The sequence below is a fragment of the Aegilops tauschii genome, chromosome 3, assembly GCF_002575655.3.
Source record: "Aegilops tauschii subsp. strangulata cultivar AL8/78 chromosome 3, Aet v6.0, whole genome shotgun sequence".
NCBI classification, from domain to species: domain Eukaryota; kingdom Viridiplantae; phylum Streptophyta; class Magnoliopsida; order Poales; family Poaceae; genus Aegilops; species Aegilops tauschii.
The window spans coordinates 45,069,881-45,092,933 of record NC_053037.3 but is presented as its reverse complement, the minus strand read 5'-3'; the positions used below and the strand labels follow the sequence as shown (position 1 = coordinate 45,092,933).

Genomic DNA, 23,053 nt, shown 5'->3' with positions numbered 1-23,053 from the left:
AAAAGAGGTAGTCAAGAGCTACAAGTCTGACACAAGGGTGCAGGAACTCATAGCTGAATGTGCTGTCAGTAAAGACAGTCCAAGCTCTTACTCCTACAAAAATGGCATATTGAGATTCCATAACAAAGTTGTGGTTGGCACATCAACTTCCCTCAGAACAGACATTTTAAAAACCTTTCATGCTTCGGAATTAGGAGCCCATTCTGGTGAAAGAGCCACCTACCAACGGGTCAAACTTGTCTTTCATTGGCAAGGCCTCAAACAAGATGTAATTACCTTTGTCAAGGAATGCCCAGTCTGTCAGCTCAACAAAGCAGAGCACTCCCCTTACCCTGGTCTCCTAAAACCCCTGCCTGTTCCTGATTTCGCATGGGCACACATCAGCATGAACTTTGTGGAAGGATTGCCCCTATCTGAGAACAAAGATCTAATATTAGTGGTTGTGGACAGGTTCACCAAGTATCCACACTTTATAGCCATGAAACACCCCATCACAGTGCAATCTGTGGCAAGAGCCTTCTCTGATACAGTTTTCAAGTTGCATGGCATGCCCTTGGTCATTGTAACTGACAGGGATAAAATCTTCACTAGTCACTTGTGGCAGCAATTGTTCAAGTCCCTCAAGATCAAGCTGCACATGAGCACAAGCTACCACCCACAATCGGATGGACAAACGGAAAGAGTAAACCAATGCCTGGAAAATTATCTCAGATGCATGTGTTTTTAACAGCCTAAAAAGTGACATGGGTGGTTATCCTTGGCTGAATGGTGGTACAGCACCAGTTTCCACACTGCATTGCAAATGACACCCTTCCAGGCCTTATATGGATTCCCTCCCCCCATGATTTGCAGAATCAGCCCTCCCTGACACTATCTGTGAGGACAGTGACAATCTTCTTCAGAACAGGGAAGGGGCCCTCGAAGTTATCAAACAAAATCTCCTCAAAGCACAAGCTAGGATGAAACACTATGCTGACAAAAGAAGGAAAGAAAGGGACTTCTCTGTGGGAGATATGGTATATTTGAAGTTACAGCCTTATAGGCATACATCCCTAAGCTTGCACAGGCACCTCAAACTGCACTCCAAGTTTTATGGTCCCCTCAAAATTCTTCAGAAGATTGGCAAGGTTGCTTATAAATTGCTCCTACCAGAAGGCTGCCAATTGCACCATACCTTTCATGTGAGCCAGCTCAAGAAGCATATTGGTCCTCTGGTGGTTCCCTCCAAGCACCTGCCCTTGGTAGGATCAGATGGTATGATTCAAATGGAACCTGAAGCAGTTTTGGACAGAAAACTCATCCCCAGACCACAAGGCAACATAAGTACACCAGTAGTCAGATGGCTTGTTAAATGGGTTAACCTGCCCCTTGTAGCTGCTACCTGGGAGGACTCGGCGTTCATTCAAAAGGTGTTCCCATCATTTCAAGCTTGAGGACAAGCTCAGTCTTAATCGGGGGGAATTGTCATGCTGTTTGCTGCTATCTGAAGAAACACTACAGAATATCCCCTGTTCTGCGTGCCAGATTCATTCTCAGCCATCGATGCATCATCCTGTGGCTCGCTCGTCAGGATAACGGTTCGCCAACGGCTGATTGCAGTCGCTGGTCGATCTTCAATCTAACGGCTACGAGTCTCGCCCCTGTCACTGTTTACTTTCCAGAGCGGCATATGCTCTGTTTTATTTCCTTCGCTGCATTCTTGCTGTAATGGCTATAAAGCCAACTCGTTCCTCTCCATTCTGGACATGATTGATGTATCTGGGTGTATACCCTAGCCACCTGTGGCGTGCTGAGCTACTTTTCCCAGTGGCGTGCTGAGCTACTTTCCCCATTTTAAGCAGTATAAACCCTAGCCGAAATTCCCCAAATCTTCTCTGAATTTGTGACAATTGAGTGGTAGATTAGCTCGATTACAGTTCGGTTCCTGACAGATGGCTGGGGTGATAACCTAGCCACCATTTGTAGCAAGATGGGCATGATTATATCTTGAGGGGGAGTGTGTGATATTAACATTGTACATGTACTAAATTGAGCAAAGGGTGTCCAGGGTGAGATACAATACATCATTAGTTGGATTATTGAGAATCGGGGAAAACTTACCAGAAACCACCACCAAAGTAGCAAGGCGATTGCCAGTAGCACTGCGCCTCCCGCTATGACCACCACGATCCAAAGAGTCTTGTTCGTGTGTCCTCCTGTATGTAGTTGACACATTATTCAAGGAAAGCATATGACCAACAGAAGAAGCATTCAATTCTGCATCTCATGGTAACTCACCTTTTGTATCCCTGAAGAACTGATAAGGCTCCAAACGGTAACTGCACAATAGGGTAGCCTTTCGCTCACCCATTTGCCTACCACTCAGGCCTGGTGTAGAGGTTAGATCTTCCAAACAGACCTGACACTGAGCAGCTGAAATTCCAGGTAGACAGTCAGCAAGAGTGTATAGTGTGTAGTTGCAGGCACGCTCATCACAACCCTTTTCTCCCGTGGCATGTCTTTGAGAAGAATCTGATGCCTTCCTCGCCACATCTGCGATAAGTGTACTGGCATCGTTCTGGAAGGCCTTGCATTGGGTAGGTATAGGGGGACCATCCGCCCTAAGGACTGACTGCAAATCTCCAAGATGAATTTTGATCTTCTCAGCGAACCAGAGGCTGCACGTGTCGTAGTAGATGGAAATACCCTTCCTGAACGTGCAAACAGCCCGGGCATCCTTGAAGGCCTGTGTAAGGCACCTCTTGCAGTCGTCGGCCTCTGTGTCGCCGCGGCATCTTGCCAGAGCATATGCTCTATCTTGGCTGGAGCCAACTGCCTGCGTGTGGAACAAAGAGGGGGAGGAGGCGACTGCTTCAGGCAGCGTGGCGGAGAGCTGTTCAAGGTTCTGCTGGTACTTGCTGGGCGCACTGTAGTTCCCACCATCACAGAGGTAACCCCAGTAGCCAGTTGGGCTTGCTGCAGTGACGGTGGTAAGGAGAACCAGTGCAGCCACGACGGCGTGACCTGAAAAGGATAGATGAGCAGCAAGTTAGTGACATATGAAAAGTGATGCAGTTCAAGAAGCAAGAACTGAAATTTAGCCTTATTTACATAATCATTTCTCTACGACTCTACACCCTAAGCACAAACATGAACTCAACAAATGTAGCTAGTAATCTTGTAAAAATGAGATTTTCAGTCATTCCCGTATGCCGCTTCTCAGTTTTATTCAAATAGATTCTAAATGAGCTAGTTAAACTGGCAGTTTGCACAATATTCAGTTCAGTGAACAACATGATCACACTACATGTAACTCCACTCTTCCAGAAACAATATTCTTGGCTATTTAAGAGGCAAAAAACAATCCTAAAGAAACACTACTGGGACTTGGATGACCAGAAGACAGATTCTGTAGGAGTTTGGTGTTTTAGCTTGTTCAACTTGCTTATGTATTTGCAGGTTGGTTTTTTAGGGTGTGAGTTGAATCTAACTTTATACATGACAGATGTACCTTCTATCAATATTATCAAATTTTGCCAAAAACAAATTATGAATTTTGGGGGGTATCGAGAACATGTTTGGCTAAGCATTTTACATATTACAGGGTGGTCTTGCTCACCTCTATACATTTGCATGTCCATTTGTGCCCTGCCTCTGTATGCCCCTCCTCCCCTGGTAACCCCCCTTCTTGGAGAAGAATAAGTACCTGCAAAATCATATTAAATTAGTGAACTGGATACTTTGATCTTTAATAGGGAGAGCTAAAGAGCAATGATTTGAGTAGGCCAACTTTCATGCTCATTTGTCTGATATTTATCCTTCCAATGTGTTTTAATGTGCAATCTCACAATAGCAGAATATGTACTCCTATTTGATAAGCAAACAAGCCTTCTCAGAGACACAAATATGGCATCTAGGAGCAATAGAATCATGTCTGAATGTTACTACAGCATCCATGCTATTGATCCTAACTGTCAAGAAAAAAAAACACAATCATGGCCAGTCATTCACTTAGCAGTATATATAGCTTATATAGTAACTATGTAATAGTACCAGCATTTGAGATACTATTAGGGCACTTTTAGGACTTTCACTGGGATAGGAGAAAAGGCAGTATAATGGAAAAGAAAACTTGCTCGGAGGCCCAGTTTGCCATACTAAAATTTTACACTCAAATATAGGATGCCCTACTTAATCTTTTTATAATTCTCCATCACAGTATCATATAGAACACACAAGATCGTTTACCTTTACTTAAATATACGATACCCCTATTTAAGATCGTTTTTAAGCTAATGGGCTGGCTTAAATGCGGCCCACTAGCCAATTTAAAGTCAAACAAACTAAAACATCAAACTCTAACTTCAGCTAGCCAATTTGATTGAGGGAATCATTTTCGCATAATACATTTTCAGAGGTGGTGGTTCACCCTATAACAGGTGTCACTGATTTGGTTCCGCTTACCTCTAGTCGTGAACTTGGTGGGTATATGATAGCACCAAATTTATTCAATTCAGCAATTTGAACCGTGTTTTTATAATTGTAATTATTTCTATAAGAAGAGGTCTTAGAGCTGTTTTACAGGTATACCCACGAAAACTTTGCTTTATCATTGACAAGTGTGTACCTTTTTCATTTTTCGTAATGTCTCATTTATTGTTTCCAACATTTATTATCAACTAATTCACTAGACAGCTCATGACTTATGTTGCGCTAACATATTATATATAGACATGCACAATAGAGATAATGAAAAGAGAGGAGGTTGAGCTCACCTGCCCGTACAGTCCTGTGCAGTCCTAGTTCACAAACTCTGCAGAAAAATCAACCTGCAAGTACATTTAAGCAAGTTGAACAAGCTAAAACACCAAACTCCTCAAGTAACCATTTTGAGCGAGTCATTTTCCAGTAATATGTATTTACGTGATTAATCATTATAATTCACATTAATTGGGTGGAGTGACTGATAAAACAAAGCTTAGATTTGACAGGCAAACAAGCTTGTGAAAATATATACATAATTCTTGTATTAAGAGAAATCATGCATGTTAGGAATCAAGGGAAAGCTAGTACGCCTTCATAAGTTGCTAGCAACACACAGTACATTAGAAACCTCAGAAGGTCACACAAAAATCACGGAACAACATGGTGAACTATGAGCCTAGCATGCAAGAAATTTCAGTATCCAGATTTAACCCTTTCTTGTAAAACAAAAGATGCAAGAAATTAACCAGATCTTCTACGTTTGATGCGGAGGCAATATGTAACATTAAAATTCCAAGGGCAAATGTGGAGGATTGTCTGGCTTGGAACTATGAAAAGACAGGTATGTTTACTGTTAAGAGCGCCTACAAATTGGCATACTCTCTCAAATCTCAAAGTGAAACTCGTGCTTCTTGTTCGTCTAACGAGCCGTATGACTGAAGTATTTGGGACATTATTTGGAAGTCCAAAGTTCCTGCAAGAGTTGGAGTATTCGGCTGGAGGGTCGCTACAGGCACACTGGCTACAAAGAAGAATAGGTGGAAGCGCTCGCTGGAGATCAGCAGCGTTTGTAGTATTTGCGGCTGTGTGGAGGAAAATGAATTTCATGCTGTGGTGGCATGCACAAAATGCAAGGCCTTAAGGAATGAAATGAGAGCACTGTGGGAGCTCCCAGGTGAAAATATATTCCAGGAGTCGGGAGAGGATTGGCTGCAGAATCTGTTTTCTACATGCAGCACTGAAACCCGGGCAAAAATTCTACTTCTTCTCTGGCGTTGTTGGCACCTGAGAAATGACTGCATTTTTAAGTCGGGGAAAGAGACAGTAGGCCAATCGGCAGCGTTTCTGGAGCAACATGTTGCTGAACTTGGTGTTGGTGGCCATGGTTCGCTAGCAGGTTCAGGGAAAGAGGCTGTGCAACAGTGGTTCTACCCCCTGTTTCCCAGATGATCGGCACCAGGAGAACAAGCAATCTCCGTCAATACAGACTGCAAAAGCTTCCACACACAATATTACTAGATGGATTCCCCCTGAGGATGGTTGGGTGAAGTTAAATACCGACGCTGGTTACTCGGCTGACTCCGGGGTGAGTACTGCTGCCTGCTGGGGCTATTGCAAGAGACCGCAGGGGGCAGCCGTTTTTTCTCATTGGCAAGGCAGGTCAATTCGAGTGTGACACTGGAGGAAGCAGAGGCGCAAGCTATGCTGGAGGTGGAGGTGGAGACATGTATATGGTGGCTGCTGTGCCAGAAGTGATTAGGGATATCCTAATTACTGATTGTAATGTGCCATCTGAGTGATCTGTATCACTCTTTTCCTCAAAAAAAATTTGAAAAACAAAAGAGAAAAGGCCATGTTGTAGACAGTAGGAATTTCAAGTCTCGTGTGAATAGTGACTTTCTCTATTTCATAGCAGGATATGTATTATTATTATTATTATTTGGTTTTTTAGGGTGTGAGTTGAATCTAACTTTATACATGACAGATGTACCTTCTATTTTGCCAAAAACAAATTCTGAATTTTGGGGGGTATCGAGAACATGTTTGGCTAAGCATTTTACATATTACAGGGTGGTCTTGCTCACCTCTATACATTTGCGTGTCCATTTGTGCCCTGCCTCTGTATGCCCCTCCTCCCCTGGAAACCCTTCTTGGAGAAGAATAAGTACCTGCAAAATCATATTAAATTAGTGAAGTGGATACTTTGATCTTTAATAGGGAGAGCTAAAGAGCAATAATTTGAGGAGGCCAACTTTCATGCTCATTTGTCTGATATTTATCCTTCCAATGTGTTTTAATGTGCAAACTCACAATAGCAGAATATGTACTCCTATTTGATAAGCAAACAAGCTTTCTCAGAGACACAAATATGGCCTCTATGAGCAATAGAATCATGTCTGAATGCTACTACAGCATCCATGCTATTGATCCTAACTGTCAAGAAAAAAAACCGCAATCATGGCCAGTCATTAACTTACCAGTATATATAGCTTATATAGTAACTATGTAATAGTACCAGCATTTGAGATACTGTTAGGGCACTTTTAGGACTTTCACTGGGATAGGAGAAAAGGCAGTATAATGGAAAAGAAAACTTGCTCGGAGGACCAGTTTGCCATACTAAAATTTTACACTCAAATATAGGATGCCCTACTTAATTTTTTATAATTCTCCATCACAGTACCTTTACTTAAATATAGGATACCCCTATTTAAGATAATTTTTAAGCTAATGGGCTGGCTTAAATGCGGCCCACTGGCCAATTTAAAGTCAAACAAACTAAAACATCAAACTCTAACTTCAACTAGCCAATTTGATTGAGGGAATCATTTTCGCTGTCATGTGGGGCGCTGCGTACAGGCGCGGGCCACGCGCCCAGGAGCAGCAGCCGACGGCCACAACTGGCGAGGCGTGATCGGGGCAAGGAGTCCTGATCCGTATACATTGGTTCTTAGAGTCCAGGAGTAGTTTGTTAGGCATAGTTTCCAGTTTGTTAGCAGCCCATGAGGCCTTTATATATCGTGTAATCTGCACCCTTTGACGGCAAGCAATAAATCATTATTTCCTACCTCTTCCTCTACTCCTAATCTTATCTCCTGCGCCATTGAGCAGTTAGGCAAAAACCCTAGCGCTCCTATCAACCGAGACTACGAACTACGTAGTCGAGGTCCGGCTGTCTTGGGCACCGAGGTCCTTGACAACTTGGTATCGGGTTCCAGGCGTTCCTCTTCCTCGTCCACGCCTCCGCAGCCCGCCTCCACCCCTGCGTCCGCGCCAAGCCCGCCTCCATCGCCACCATCCGCCGTCGCCTCGGTTACTTCCGCCATGGCAGAACCAACCACCGCTGATTTGGCCAAGATGATCGAGGCCTTGACTGCAACGGTGGCGTCCCTGCAGACGTCCGTCGCCGCACTGCAGAAGGAGAAGTCTGCCTCCTCGTCGGGCGCTGACGGGGCCCACGATGGGCAGCACCACAACGATCGACCACCCCGGTTTCAGAAGATGGACTTCCCCAAGTTCGACGGCAAGTCCGACCCTCTCGCATTCATCAACAGATGCGAGTCCTTCTTCCATCAACAACGGATCGCCGAGGAGGAGAAAGTGTGGATGGCGTCATACAATCTCGAGGGTACTGCCCAATTGTGGTATATGCAGGTCCAGCGCGACGAGGGCACACCTCCGTGGCGCCGCTTCACCGAGCTGCTCAATCTCCGCTTTGGGCCACCTCTGCGCGCTAACCCGCTGGGCGAACTGATGGCATGCAAGCGCACAACGTCCGTCGTCGACTTCCAGGAGCGGTTTGAGGCGCTCCTTCCCCGGGCAGGCTTCTTATCGGAGACACAGAAGGTTCAGATCTTCACCGCGGGACTCCAGCCACCCCTCAGCCTCGACGTGGAGATCCACAACCCGCAGTCCCTCGCCGTCGCCATGAGTCTCGCCCGCAAGTTGGAGCTGCGCGACCAGTGCGCGCTCGCCTCCGCGCCACCGGTTCGTTTTCAGCAGAAGGGCATCCTGCCGGCGCCCGTACCACGCCTCGCGCCCCCCGCACCGGCACCACCAGCCGCACCCCAGCCTGCCCCCGTTCTGCCGGAAGGGCGCCAAATCAAACGCCTGTCACAGGCGGAGATGGAGGAACGCCGTCGCCTGGGCCTCTGCTTCAATTGTAATGAGAAGTTTGGCAGGGGCCACAACCGCATGTGTCAGCGCATCTTTCTCCTCGACCTGGCGCCAGACGACGACGACGACGACGCGGCCTCCGCCACCGCTGATGCCTCGCCGGCCGACCCTCGGATCTCGCTCCACGCAATCTCCGGCGTGCGCACGAGCGAGACCATGCAGATGCATATCACACTCGGGGGTGTCTCCCTCCTCGCCCTGATCGACTTCGGCTCCACCCACAACTTCATCGCCGAGGAGGCGGCCGCCCGTGCTACACTGCCATCCCCCACCCCTGAGAAGATGCGCGTAACGGTGGCCAACGGCGAGCGCGTTCCGTGCCAGGGCGCATACCGCGCCGTGTCCTTCCACATCGACCAAGAGGCGTTCTCGGAGGATTTCCTCGCCTTGCCGCTCGCGGGCTACGACGTCGTCCTGGGCACGCAGTGGCTTGCGACGCTTGGACCGATCCTGTGGGATTTCCGCACCCTCTCCATGACGTTCTGGCGGGAGGGCCATCGGGTGTGCTGGCGCGGCATTGCAAGACCGGCTGGACCAGCCCTGAAATCATGCAGCGGCCGCGACTTCCTCGACGCCATCATCACCGAGTTCGACGGCATCTTCGCCGAACCCTCCGGCATGCCACCACCCCGCGGCTGCGACCACGGCATCACCCTGCTGCCCGGTTCCGCTCCGGTGGCCGTCCGTCCGTATCGCTACCCGGCCGCGCACAAGGACGAGCTGGAGCGTCAGTGCGCTGCCATGCTCGCCCAGGGCATCATCCGAGCGAGTTGTTCTGCATTCTCCTCGCCGGTACTGCTGGTCCGCAAGCCCGATGGGTCCTAGCGCTTCTGCATCGACTACCGCGCCCTGAACGCCATCACTGTCAAGGATGCGTTTCCCATCCCGGTGGTGGACGAACTCCTCGACGAGCTCCGGCGCGCTCGTTTCTTCACCAACCTCGACTTGCGCTCCGGCTACCACCAGGTGCGGATGCGCGCAGAGGACATCCCAAAGACTGCCTTCCGCACCCACGACGGCCTCTACGAGTTCCTGGTGATGCCGTTCGGCCTCTGCAACGCACCGGCGACGTTCCAGGCACTCATGAACGATCTGCCGCGGTCGTACCTGCGCCGTTTCGTTCTCGTCTTCTTCGACGACATCCTCATTTTCAGCGAGACGTGGGCCGACCATCTCCGACATGTGCGCACCGTCTTCACCGTCCTGCACCAGCACCGGCTCTTCGTCAAGCGATCCAAATGCGCGTTCGCCGTCGAGTCGATCTCCTACCTGGGTCACACCATCTCAGCTGCAGGAGTGGCCATGGACCCGGAAAAGGTGCAGGCAGTGGCCGACTGGCCGCAGCCACGCTCGGCGCGCGCGGTCCGGGGGTTCCTCGGCCTTGCGGGGTACTACCGCAAGTTTGTCAAGGAGTTTGGCGTGGTCGCCGCGCCCCTAACGGCCCTCCTTTGCAAGGACGGCTTCTCCTGGTCGCCGGAGGCGGTAGCAGCTTTTACCGCCCTCAAGACGGCGGTCACCATGGCTCCCGTCCTCGCGTTGCCGGACTTCACACGGCCGTTCATCGTCGAGTGTGACGCCTCTATGTACGGCTTCGGGGCCGTCCTTCTCCAGGACCAGCACCCGGTGGCTTTCTTTAGCCGGCCGGCCGCGCCTCGTCACCGTTCCCTGGCAGCATATGAACGGGAACTCATCGGCCTGGTGCTCTATTCGTCATTGGAGACCATACCTCTGGGGCCGCCAATTTGTGGTAAAAACTAATCACTACAGTCTCAAATTCCTCCTTGACCAGCGTTTGGCGACCATTCCGCAGCACCATTGGGTCGGCAAACTACTAGGGTTCGACTTCACCGTGGAGTACAAGGCAGGTAGTACAAACACGGTGGCGGACGCCCTTTCCCGGACGCCCTTTCCCGCCGCGACACGGAGGAGACGACGGTCATGGGGATATCGGGTCCTCGCTTCGACTTCATCGATCGCCTACGGCAAGCTACGTCAACCGACCCGGCGCTCGTCGCGCTGCGCGAGGATATCACGGCGGGCACGCGGCAGCTGCCGTGGTCGCTCTCCGACGGCCTCGTCACTTTCAACGGCCGCCTCTACATTCCGCCGTCGTCCCCACTACTCCAGGAGCTCCTCACCGCAGTGCACGACGACGGGCACGAAGGCGTCCTGCGCACGCTGCATCGTCTCCGCCGCGATTTCCACGCGCCTAACCTTCGCAAGACGGTGCAAGAGTACGTCCGCGCCTGCGGTACTTGCCAGAGGTACAAGTCCAAGCACTTGCACCCCGCCGGTCTGCTGCTTCCGCTGCCGGTGCCCACGGGCGTGTGGACTGACGTCGGCATCGACTTCGTGGAAGCGCTCCCTCGCGTGGGCGGGAAGTCCGTCATCCTCACCGTGGTGGATCGCTTCACCAAGTACTGCCACTTTGTGGCGTTGGCCCACCCGTACACGGCGGAGTCGGTGGCACAGGTGTTCTTCGCCGAGATCGTGCGCCTCCATGGCGTTCCGCAGTCCATGGTCTCTGACCGCGACCCCGTCTTCACCTTGGTTTTTTGGCGAGAGCTCATGCGTCTCACCGGGACGAAGCTGCACATGACGTCGGCGTTTCATCCTCAATCGGATGGCCAAACGGAGGCTGCTAACAAGATCATTGTTATGTACCTGCATTGCCTCACAGGGGATCGTCCGCGGCAGTGGCTACGGTGGCTTCCCTGGGCCGAGTACATCTACAACACCGCCTACCAGACAGCGACCCAAGAAACTCCGTTCAAGCTCGTGTATGGCCGCGACCCTCCCACTATTCGCTCTTACGAGCCAGGCGACACGAGGGTGGCGGCCGTGGCCAAGAGCATGGCGGAGCGCGACGAGCTACTCGCTGACGTCCGCTATCGTCTACAGCAGGCGCAGGCGGTCTACAAGTCCTACTACGACAGACGCCATCGCGACGTTCGGCATGTCGTCGGCGATTGGGTGTGGCTTCGTCTTCGCCAGCGCGCCGCGTCTTCTCTCAACTTGCCAACCAGGGGCAAGCTCAAGCCACGCTTCTACGGGCCGTACCGCATCTCGGAGGTCGTCAACGACGTCGCCTACCGCCTTGAGCTTCCGGCGCGCTCGCGCCTCCATGACGTGTTCCACGTGGGCCTCCTCAAGAAGTTCTTCGGCACGCCTCCAACTGCACCGCCAGGTTTGCCTCCGATCCACAACGGTGCGGCTGTCCCGAAACCAGATCGCGTGACTCGTTCACGCCTAGCACGTGGCGTTCGCCAGCTCCTTGTCCACTGGAAGGGCGAGGCTGCATCATCGGCAACATGGGAGGATCTTGACAGTTTCATCGAGCGCTACCTCGCTTTTCAGCTCGAGGACGAGCTGCTCGTCGAGGGGGGAGAGATGTCATGTCGGGCGCTGCGTACAGGCGCGGGCCACGCGCCCAGGAGCAGCAGCCGACGGCCACAGCTGGCGAGGCGTGATCGGGGCAAGGAGTCCTGATCCGTATACATTGGTTCCTAGAGTCCAGGAGTAGTTTGTTAGGCATAGTTTCCAGTTTGTTAGCAGCCCATGAGGCCTTTATATATCGTGTAATCTGCACCCTTTGACGGCAAGCAATAAATCATTATTTCCTACCTCTTCCTCTACTCCTAATCTCATCTCCTGCGCCATTGAACAGTTAGGCAAAAACCCTAGCGCTCCTATCAACCGAGACTACGAACTACGTAGTCGAGCTCCGGCTGTCTTGGGCACCGAGGTCCTTGACATTCGCATAATACATTTTCAGAGGTGGTGGTTCACCCTATAACAGGTGTCACTGATTTGGTTCCGCTTACCTCTAGTCGTGAACATGGTGGGTATATGATAGCACCAAATTTATTCAATTCAGCAATTTGATCCATGTTTTCATAATTGTAATTATTTCTAAAAGGTGAGGTCTTAGCACTGTTTTACAGGTATACCCACGAAAACTTTGCTTTATCGTTGACAAGTGTGTGCCTTTTTCATTTTTCGTAATGTCTTTCATTTATTGTTTACAACATTTATTGTCAACTAATTCACTAGACAGCTCATGACTTATGTTGCGCTAACATATTATATATAGACATGCACAATAGAGATATTGAAAAGAGAGGAGGTTGAGCTCACCTGCCCGTACAGTCCTGTGCAGTCCTAGTTCACAAACTCTACAGAAAAATCAACCTGCAAGTACATTTAAGCAAGTTGAACAAGCTAAAACACCAAACTCCTAAAGTAACCATTTTGAGCGAGTCATTTTCCAGTAATATGTATTTACGTGATTAATCATTATAATTCACATTAATTGGGTGGAGTGACTGATAAAACAAAGCTTAGATTTGACAGGCAAACAAGCTTGTGAAAATATATACATAATTCTTGTATTAAGAGAAATCATGCATGTTAGGAATCAAGGGAAAGCTAGTATGCCTTCATAAGTTGCTAGCAACACACAGTACATTAGAAACCTCAGAAGATCACACAAAAATCACGGAACAACGTGGTGAACTATGAGCCTAGCATGCAAGAAATTTCAGTATCCAGATTTAACCCTTTCTTGACAAACAAAAGAGAAAAGGCCATGTTGTAAACAATAGGAATTTCAATTCTCATTTGAATAGTGACTTTCCCTATTATTCATAGCAGGATATGTTTTTTTTTTGGTTTTTTAGGGTGCGAGTAGAATCTAACTTTATACATGGCAGATGTACCTTCTATCAATATTATCAAATTTTGCCAAAAACAAATTATGAATTTTGGGGGGTATCGAGAACATGTTTGGCTAAGCATTTTACATATTACAGGGTGGTCTTGCTCACCTCTATACATTTGCGTGTCCATTTGTGCCCTGCCTCTGTATGCCCCTCCTCCCCTGGTAACCCTTCTTGGAGAAGAATAAGTACCTGCAAAATCATATTAAATTAGTGAAGTGGATACTTTGATCTTTAATAGGGAGAGCTAAAGAGCAATAATTTGAGGAGGCCAACTTTCATGCTCATTTGTCTGATATTTATCCTTCCGATGTATTTTAATGTGCAAACTCACAATAGCAGAATATGTACTCCTATTTGATAAGCAAACAAGCTTTCTCAGAGACACAAATATGGCCTCTATGAGCAATAGAATCATGTCTGAATGCTACTACAGCATCCATGCTATTGATCCTAACTGTCAAGAAAAAAAACCGCAATCATGGCCAGTCATTCACTTAGCAGTATATATAGCTTATATAGTAACTATGTAATAGTACCAGCATTTGAGATACTGTTAGGGCACTTTTAGGACTTTCACTGGGATAGGAGAAAAGGCAGTATAATGGAAAAGAAAACTTGCTCGGAGGACCAGTTTGCCATACTAAAATGTTACACTCAAATATAGGATGCCCTACCTGATTTTTTATAATTCCCCATCACGGTATCATATAGAACACACAAGATCGTTTTCCATTACTTAAATATAATAGGATACCCCTATTTTTAAGGTCGTTTTTAAGCTAATGGGCTAGCTTAAATGCGGCCCACTAAATAGATAATCCTTGTTTTTTATTTTTACATATGTAGAACTAAAAACTAATTTTGAACAATATATACAATAATAATTCATAGGTTATAAAATATAAAATGTTTGTGTATTTTAGGGAAAATATTCATGTAACTAATTTTGTGTTTTCTAAAAAATGCTTCGTGTTATTTGAAAAATGTAGGAAAAAGGAAGACGAAAAGAGAAACAAAAATAGAAGCGGAGGAACAAAAAAAATAACATATTACTCTGGCCCACGCCGGATCAAAATACTCCAGTTCGAGGGGGGTTGGAAAAAAGCGGCAACTTGGACGAGTACTACGCATCGTTCGCTATGTGTGATTCATGGCATTTGCGCCAGGCCATGGTCAGTCATGTCGCTCATCAGGCCACGGGGTTTACGCCCATGAGATATAAATAACATTTTTTTCCCTTTTGCATACATTTACCATTAAACAGTTATGGCAAGAGTTGGAGAAAACAAGTAACTCAAGAGATAACAAAAAGCATAATTCCAGGGGCAAAAGGTTGCTAGGATAAGCAAGTGAGATGTATCTGATGAAGCCCTCGTCGAGATGAACCTGACATTAAGAAGGGATCGTGGCTTGGTTTTATGGTTTGCTATTCAAAATATTTTCAGTATTTGATTAAGAAATTTAGATTTACCTAAAAATTATTAGAAAATAATCAAAGATATAGCCTAATTTCCATACATGAGCACAAATTACGACATGCTCTTGCTCCTCTATAAATGACACATATTTTTGAAAGAGAGCAAGAACTAACATGTGTACTTGCTATAATGGTGAGATGGATTTTCTATTTACTTATTTTCAGAAATATTTGAATCCTTGGTAACAGAATCAGTACGCATTAATATATTTTTTCGAAACGGAGGCAAAGATTGCCTCATCTATTAATTAAGCAGAAGAGAATTGCCCAGTTAATTACGGAAAACCGGAACAACAAGGGCCAAGCCCACACCCAAAGACTGAAACACACAGGGCAAAGTCCATCCTATTTGACGACATGTCGACCTACGGCCAGACAAACGCAGCTCCGACTCTGACGGAGAACTCAGAAGAACAAAACCAAGCACGGCTGGCGCCATGGAAGATCGCCGAACAGACCACCTGCAGTCAGTTATCGTACACCACAGGGCCCCGCCACCGCAACTTCGACTCCACAGCAACAAACAAACCGAGGCAATACCGTGAACACGCCGGAGAAGAGCCGACTACCGCAACCATTGTCGCGTCGCCGACATCGCTCCCACCATCATTGTTGCCACAGAAGTCTGGTCGCCATAGTGATTCTCTCGGGGTCGCCGCCCCGACATCCACTGCTCCGCCGCGCCCAGCGCAATCAACCGACATCGCCTTCCGGGGCCGCCGCCCCGACATACCACCGCTCCCTCCCCCCCGAGCAGCAACGCCGCATAACCCAGCTGCCCGCAGCCCACGCTGCTCAAGGCAACCGCTCGCAAACCACGAACGTCGCACCACATTCGGGGCCGCCGCCCCGACGTAAAGTCAGATCGCCCCCTCTGGGGCGCATCGACCGAGCCGACACCCCTACCGCCCAAGCGGGACAAGGATGCCAACCAACCAATGTCGAGATAGAGCCCCACTACATAGAGCTACCACTCACATTGTTCCCGAGATCGCCATCTCGACGCACAATCAGAAACCACCCGGAGCCGCCGCTCCGATGTCCACTGTCCCCGACGACGAAGAGATCCGTGCAAACTGCAGTATGCTGACTCTCTAAGGCGATGCCTCAAAGAAGGAAACGACGTAGCCGCCGTCATCGCCCGCTTCGACCATCCGAAGCTAGGGATTTCTCCCAGAGAGTCGTGTAATGGAGCTCCACGACAACGCCTTCAAAAAGGGGAACGACGCCATGGCGCCGCCATTGCCGGCACCGACCCAAAGTCAGTGCTGGACTTTCGCCCGAAGCTCCTCCACACCTCCGAATCCGAGCATATCCGAAGCACTGCACAACACACAATCCCCATGATCAACGTCCACCGGCTCCACCTCGTGGTGCAGCTGCCGCCGCGCCGGAAGCCACAGCAGCACCTCATGCCGCGAGTGACGTGCCAGCGCACACGCCAGGGCTACCACCGGACGGGGATCCGATGGCAGAGCCAAATCCGGCCACCACCACGGCCAAACCGACGTGCCCCTCAGCCCGGGGGCGCCGCCCCGGCTTCCTTCACGCACCCCAAGCTCCGAGTGAGCAAAGCGGCGACGACCTGGCGCCGCCACACCGCACAAGGACCCGCGCAGCCGCGCACCAGAGGCGCCCGCCCGCAAAAACCGGATCGAGATCCAGCACGCCGCGCGAACGACGCATCCACCGCTGCGCCACCCAAGGCCTGCTCCCACCAGCCTCCATCGGCGCGCAACAGATCATGGCCACCACCTCCCAGGGCAGCCGCCCCGGCATCCCGCGTCGGCGAGCCGCCGGCCACCACCCCAGAAGCACCCGACGACTCCCAGCGCCACCAACAGACCGGACCTCCCCTGGCACCTTCGGCAGCAGGGGGCCGCCGCCACCGTGGCACACGGGCCGGCGGCGAGCGGAGAGGCGGAGGAGTGAGCTTTGGGAGGAGGCGGGTCGCCCCTGGTGTCGCCTGGGGCAGCGGTACGGAGGGGGGGGGGGCTTTTTTTTTGGTCTGCTTTGTATATAGCACGCATTAATATGACCAAACAGAATTAAAGAACAAATAAGAGAAGTAAGATACACATAGCAAAAATCTGTAGGATGAATGAGATTGGCCCTCTAGGTAGCTTCCAACACATTGGCTCGTGCAGGAATTCTGGGCCGTCACACTTCTTGCCATGGCCTAGGGTCGGCCCTACTTTGGGCATCGCAACTTGTTGTGGGCCATCACACTCCTTGCCATCGCCCAGGGTACTTGTTCTGGGCCGTCACACTTTTTGCCATGGCCTAGGGTCAGCCCTGATGTAACTTCATTCAGCGTTCACGTGCAGCATCTATATATACCTCTAAATGGAGTATAAATAATTACATCTCTTGTTCTTTTGCCAAGAATGGCCAAACATCACCACCAGGCATCAATAAATAAAAAATAAAAAAAATATACAACATATAGCATCGTGGGCTCCTCCACCTCCATTGGAGTTGCATCTCTTCCTTCTTTTGCCAACAATGGGCACATTGTGGGCTCCTCCACCTCCTTTGCCAAGAATGGGCAAACACCATGGATGGAATGGATGTACTCAGCAGCTGTTGTGGTGATAGATGGGCGCATGGACGCCCATCTCAAGCACCTTGCTCTGAAGAGGCGCCTTTTATGGCTGCTGCCTGTCATGGGCTGCACCATGGCAAATGGTGCAGCCGCCCAAGCTTGATGAAGATTGTTGAGGGCACTGATGGATGGGCGCCTGAAGAGGCGCCCTTTATGGCTGCTGCCTGTCATGGGCTGCACCATGGCAAATGGTGCAGCTGCCCAAGCTTGATGAAGATTGTTGAGGGCACTGATGGATGGGCGCCTGAAGAGGCGCCCTTTATGGCTGCTGCCTGTCATGGGCTGCACCATGGCAAATGGTGCAGTGGCCCAAGCTTGATGAAGATTGTTGAGGGCACTGATGGATGGGCGCATGGGCACCCATCTCAAACACCTTGCTCTTCTGAAGAGGCGTCCTTTATGGCTGCTGCCTGTCATGGGCTGCACCATGGCAAATGGTGCGGCGGCCCAAGCTTGATGAAGATTGTTGAGGGCAGTGATGGATGGGCGCATGGACACCCATCTCAACCACCTTGCTCTGGAAAGGCACCCTTTGCTGCTGCCTGTCATGGGCTGGGCCATGGCAAAAGGTGCGGCAGCCTAGGACCCATCCATATTATTGAGTGGCACGTCCCCATTGGACCTTGACAAGTCTTATGGTGGCAAGCTTGTAGCAGCATGAGACAACAAGATGAGTGGAGGCACCACCTTCCTTGTAGATACATTATATTGATGACTTTCCTGCAATTTAGGAAGGCAAAGTTTCCGAACTAGTAAAAAGAGAGAAAACTAAAACTTGAGATCCAACCTGTGCACCTTACCGGTAGTGCTAGTGATGGTAAAGTTCAACCCATCAGCCCTTCAGAACCCTGTAAGGGCGGTGAGTGTGACAGCCTAGGGCATATCCAAAATAAGGGCATGACTGAACAATCTTCATCAAGCTCCGCCACTGAGTGGTGGAACATGACTGAACATTAACTGCCCATAAGAAAGCCGCCGTGTTATTTGCAGAAGCAGATCAATGTAAGAACCGGAGCCTCACATGTGCTTGTTGATCCCTAATTTTGGATCTTGGTTTTTAATTCTGCTTGGTTTGCTTGGAACTAAAGGAGTTGTGCCCAGGATTGACTCTCGCGTACTTAGACCTGACACTAAAAGATGGATGTGGTAAGATGACATTCAATTTGTTTAGTGATGTACTCTTTCCGCAAAGTTGTTTGTTCTCTTTATTTGTGTCTTCCTCTTGTAGATGTGATCGTTGTTGTGAAGAAGATGCAAGTGGGTGGGGGGGGGGGGGGGGGGGGGGACGTTCCCTTTTTCCTTTGAAAAGATAGTGATTTTTTGTTGATATCTTTCGGTTTGGAGTATGGTTCTTGTAGCCTAGGAAGTGATAATACTCGCAAGGAATGGGAAACAGACATGTTATGTACATGTTTTAGATTATGAAATAGTTTCATTAAAACTAATCTATGAAACATTACTGGGGTTGCTTCAAAAAGACATGTTATGTACATGTTTGGTTCAGGTTGCTTCAAAAAGTTCTAGAGTATCAAACATTACTGGGGTTCTGCATTTCTTGAGGATATTTAAATGTTTCTTGAAGGAAATGGACTGCAAAGGAATATTTTAACTTGTTCCTTTTCTTCTGGGAGATTCTAACTTGTTTTAACATAAGATTCATGCCCATTGTTAAAGGGGCATTCTTATAATGCGATGTGGAACTATGTGTCTTCTTGTAAAGCTATCATATGGCCTTTTTAGAGGTCGAGTGAAGGGAAATATGATTCATATTAAAATGCAGGTTTTAACAGTTATGACATATAATTAATATATTATTGGTAAAACCGGTGCTTAAATGCAATCAAGAAAAACAAGCGGTCATGGAAATAGGGGTGGAGGAGTAACATGCTTTTCCAATGTAAAGGGACAACTCTTCATCCCCAAGAGAATATTATTCTATTCATAGTACTGGACGGAAACCTTTGCTGAAGGCCATAGGAAGGTAGCTTATTCAACAATAAGGTCGATCGTGGTAGCGAAAAGGGGAGGGCGGAGGGGATGAGGGGGTGTTTTGTTAGGACCCCGATAACGCCCGAACGTTTGGGATTTGACGATGGCAAATCAAACGTTTTGATGGCAATTTTAGTGACGCGAGGATGTCAATTTTAGTTGGCAAGCATGGCAACTCCGTGCTCAGTGTATTTTTTTGCCAGAAAATTGTCTTGCGTGTCAACTAAACTTGCCATCCTCGCGTCACTAAAACTGCCATCGAAAACGGTTCGATTTGCCATGGTAAAATCCTGAACGTTCAGGATTTATAATTTCCGTTTTGTTAACATGCTGATGGAAATGGATAGTGTGGAAACATATAACTTATTCTTGGGGACTATCCATACTATATTTTTCCTTCATATATTACTTTGGGACAAAAGGTTTATGCTAGGGTTTGCAGACTATTCTAACAAAAGTCATCAGAACTAAAGAGAAAGACCAGGCATATGAAAACAATATCTTGAAGAGGTAGAGAGGAAACACACTGCAGAAAGGACGGTGGACAAAAGGGAGGCGTTGAACCTCATAGTGGCTGAAGTTGAAGAGTGCATATGGTATGTGAGGACCACGAGAGCGTGTGCTATGTCATTTGTTCGTGCATAAGCATTTCTTTCTACGAATGTTCCTTTCATTACGTGGCAAGGCACGGGCATTCAGCTAGTATAATTTCAAGAGGCAAAACAGTGCCAACTAAGGTATGCAACTATGACAGGGTAAAACATTTTTACTTCCAAGATGATCACTACCAGAATCTGAAATATTTCTGTGGGCTGAAAACAGACAGGAAAAGGGGGGAACCTGACAGGGTAAGTATTTCCTGTCGGTCGCCCTTCAGGGAAAGATGACAGGGATAGCTTGACAGGGAACTTCACATTTGCTTGTCAGTCTGCCGTATTGAAGAGTAAATGCCAAAGGCATGCTAGCTTATAACAATCAAACTAGCAAGGCTTCCGCCCGTATTGAAGAGTAAATGCTTTGGAATCAGTCATACATTCAGGGCATGCTAGCTTGCCATGGGTGCTCCACCCAGCAAACATACCAAAGGCAGGAAAGTCGTGGACTGACCATAGAAATGCCGCTTTCATTGGAAAGTTTACCTTGTGATAAGCATCCCATGCTTCAGCCCCGCCCACAATTGCATCAGTTCATCAGCTAAAGGTTGCATTAGGACACTCAAATTTTACCAAGATATTCAGGACCAGGGATAACAAGGCTAAGGAATATATACTCTGGTTTCAAGAGAATACCAGGTGGAAGGTTTAATGGAGCTACAAAAACAGGTCAGCAAGTATATGGAGCAGCACTCAACTAGTATGGTGCAAAACCATCACCAGCTATGACAAGACGGACACCCTTGCCAAGCTTCACCACCAATAGGGTGGACCATCTTATCAGAATTGGAACGACTGTGCGACTGCATATGTTTTGCTGTTTCCTCATGTGCATACAACCTCTGTAATCTATCTTTAAGAGGGAGGTATCTCAACACTTTATGTGCGGCTTTATTCTGATCTTCCTCGTAGCGAGATGTACCGCAGATGTCACACTTCTCTTTATGCTCACTATCTTTATTATAGTACAACATGCAGTTATTCTTACACACATCAATCTTGACATAAGGCATAGCAAGGCCTTCTAAGAGTTTCTTAGATTGGTAGAAGTCCTTGGACAAGTTAGCACCCGGAGGCATAAGTTCATGGATGATTTGTAACACATCATCTTATTCTGCAATTGACATATTATACTGAGATTTAATTGCTAGCAAACGGACTACTGCAGAAATACGCGTGTGTGCTGTGTTCGCATGGACAATTTTATCAGTACTGCTAACCATCCTATAGAAAGCGTTGGCAGAGGAGGTTGGTTCTTGATCAATTGGTGGAGGACGGTTGCCACCTAGGTCAACTAACATATTGTCCATTCGGTCAATTTCATCATGCCTCGCACAATTTGTGGCAGAGGCAGATCCGTCTTGGCTAGGAACATACTTCTCAGTTCTCACTATGTTCTGTCCATGTTTCATAGTTTTCCCTAAACCTGTATTTATACAAGTTTTTCTCTACCTCATCCCTACTGCGCTTAAAATATATTTGAAAAAGAAAGAAATAGCTAAAAGCAACAGCAAAATAATGAAATCGGTCAAATATTAAACGGCAACAAGCATACAGTACTGTCCATTACCTTGACAATCAGCAGTTTAACTCTGTCTTCTTTCTGGTAAACAAGTGAAATAACTTCAGAAGTGTTGTAACCTGGGAGATGCAAGAAAAAGATTTGACTTAGCCTTTATACAACCATTGTGGCCGTACATAGTACTAGTAAGGGCCAGTTCTTAAACATGTCATCAATCTCATAAACACGGAGAGATCTCATAAACATGTCATCAATCTCATAAACATACAAATTATATAGTACCAGAGAGATAAACACGGAGAGAGCATGAGGGAGAAGAGAGGCAGGGGCCGCGGAGCTTACCAGCGAATGGAAGGGAGGGCCGGGCGTGCGGGCGCCTCCTGCTGCCGGGCGGAGGGCAGAGAGGGCCGGGCAGGCGGGCGGCCGATCGAGTCCTGCTCCCGGGCGCGTCCTGCCGCACGGCACTGAAGGAGGTCGGCCCGGGCGGGGAGGAGTCGAGGAGCGGCGGCCCGGCGGGGAGGATTCGAGGAGGAGGGGCAGCCGGGTCGGGGCGCTGTAGCAGGGGGCTCCCGCCGGCGGATCTGACGACGCCGGAGGAGGTTGGGGACGAGGTGAAATGGGTGGACGTGTGTAGGCCTAAAGAAATGGGTGGACTATGGAGTGTTTTAGATTGGGGAAGGAGTAATATGCACCGGAAGTCCTAAAACTATCGAAAATGGGTGGACTGGAAAGTGTTTGAGATTGAGGAAAGAGTAATATGCACCGGAAATCCTAAAATTATCGGAGGTGTGTCAATTTAGTCCTATAACTTTGGTATTGTGGTTTTATGTCCTAAAACTATTGTATGTGTGTCATTTTAGTCCTATAACTTCGAAATTACAGTTTTAGGTCCTAAAACTATTGAAGGTGTGTCAGATTAGTCCTATGCGTCACTCTTGCCGACCTTTGCGCCAGCTTCGCGGTTTTCTCGCACTCCTCGCGTTGGCCGGCAGCAACGACAATTATCTACCTATCGTCATGATCGTGCCCAAACAACAACTTGCAGAACTAGCTCTACTGCAAGGGTGTCGGGGCAACGACAATGTCATGAGAGAGATCGAGAGGTGGGATGGCATCCTCCATCCCAATTGGCTCGAGGTCTCCCTATTGGCCCGATGAGAGAAAGGGATGTCGTCCTCCATGCCGACTGCATTGGGGTCTCCCATGCGGCCGGGCCAAAGCTCTTAGCAAGGCTGCATTGCAGCTTCTGGCCATGCAGGTCATGGGCGTGCAGGTTGCAACGCACATTGCGATGTGAAAGCATATGGACCAGTTTTAGGAAAGTAAACACATATAGAGGGATCAATTGAAAAAAAAATGCACCATAGATGCTGACCTTGCAAGCTTAGGACCTGAGACGAACAAACTTGCATAGTTTTGGGACAAAAAATTGCGGTTTTAAAGTTA

At 48.4% G+C, this 23,053-nt stretch overlaps 2 protein-coding genes across 2 annotated transcripts in view; one reads left to right on the top strand and one right to left on the bottom strand.

Annotated features, from left to right (window-relative positions):
- LOC109770791 (uncharacterized) overlaps window positions 1-22,286 on the bottom strand; it is a 40,592-nt gene extending 18,306 nt beyond the window's left edge. The window contains exons 1-9 of the mRNA XM_040403402.3: window positions 21,950-22,286; window positions 21,656-21,726; window positions 13,467-13,550; window positions 12,778-12,831; window positions 6,549-6,632; window positions 4,755-4,808; window positions 3,599-3,685; window positions 2,278-3,003; window positions 2,101-2,195 (exon numbers count right to left, since the gene is read on the bottom strand). Coding sequence (XP_040259336.1) covers window positions 2,101-2,195; window positions 2,278-3,003; window positions 3,599-3,620 — 843 coding nt within the window. The 5' untranslated portion in view covers window positions 3,621-3,685; window positions 4,755-4,808; window positions 6,549-6,632; ... (2 more) ...; window positions 21,656-21,726; window positions 21,950-22,286. The remainder of the gene's footprint in view (window positions 1-2,100; window positions 2,196-2,277; window positions 3,004-3,598; window positions 3,686-4,754; window positions 4,809-6,548; window positions 6,633-12,777; window positions 12,832-13,466; window positions 13,551-21,655; window positions 21,727-21,949) is intronic.
- On the top strand, window positions 7,411-9,184 carry LOC109770755 (uncharacterized). Its single transcript, XM_073511568.1, has 2 exons — window positions 7,411-9,065; window positions 9,133-9,184. The coding sequence occupies exons 1-2, from the start codon at window positions 7,789-7,791 to the stop codon at window positions 9,182-9,184; spliced, it is 1,329 nt and encodes a 442-aa protein (XP_073367669.1). The 5' UTR covers window positions 7,411-7,788.
- Window positions 22,287-23,053: the final 767 nt, after the last annotated feature.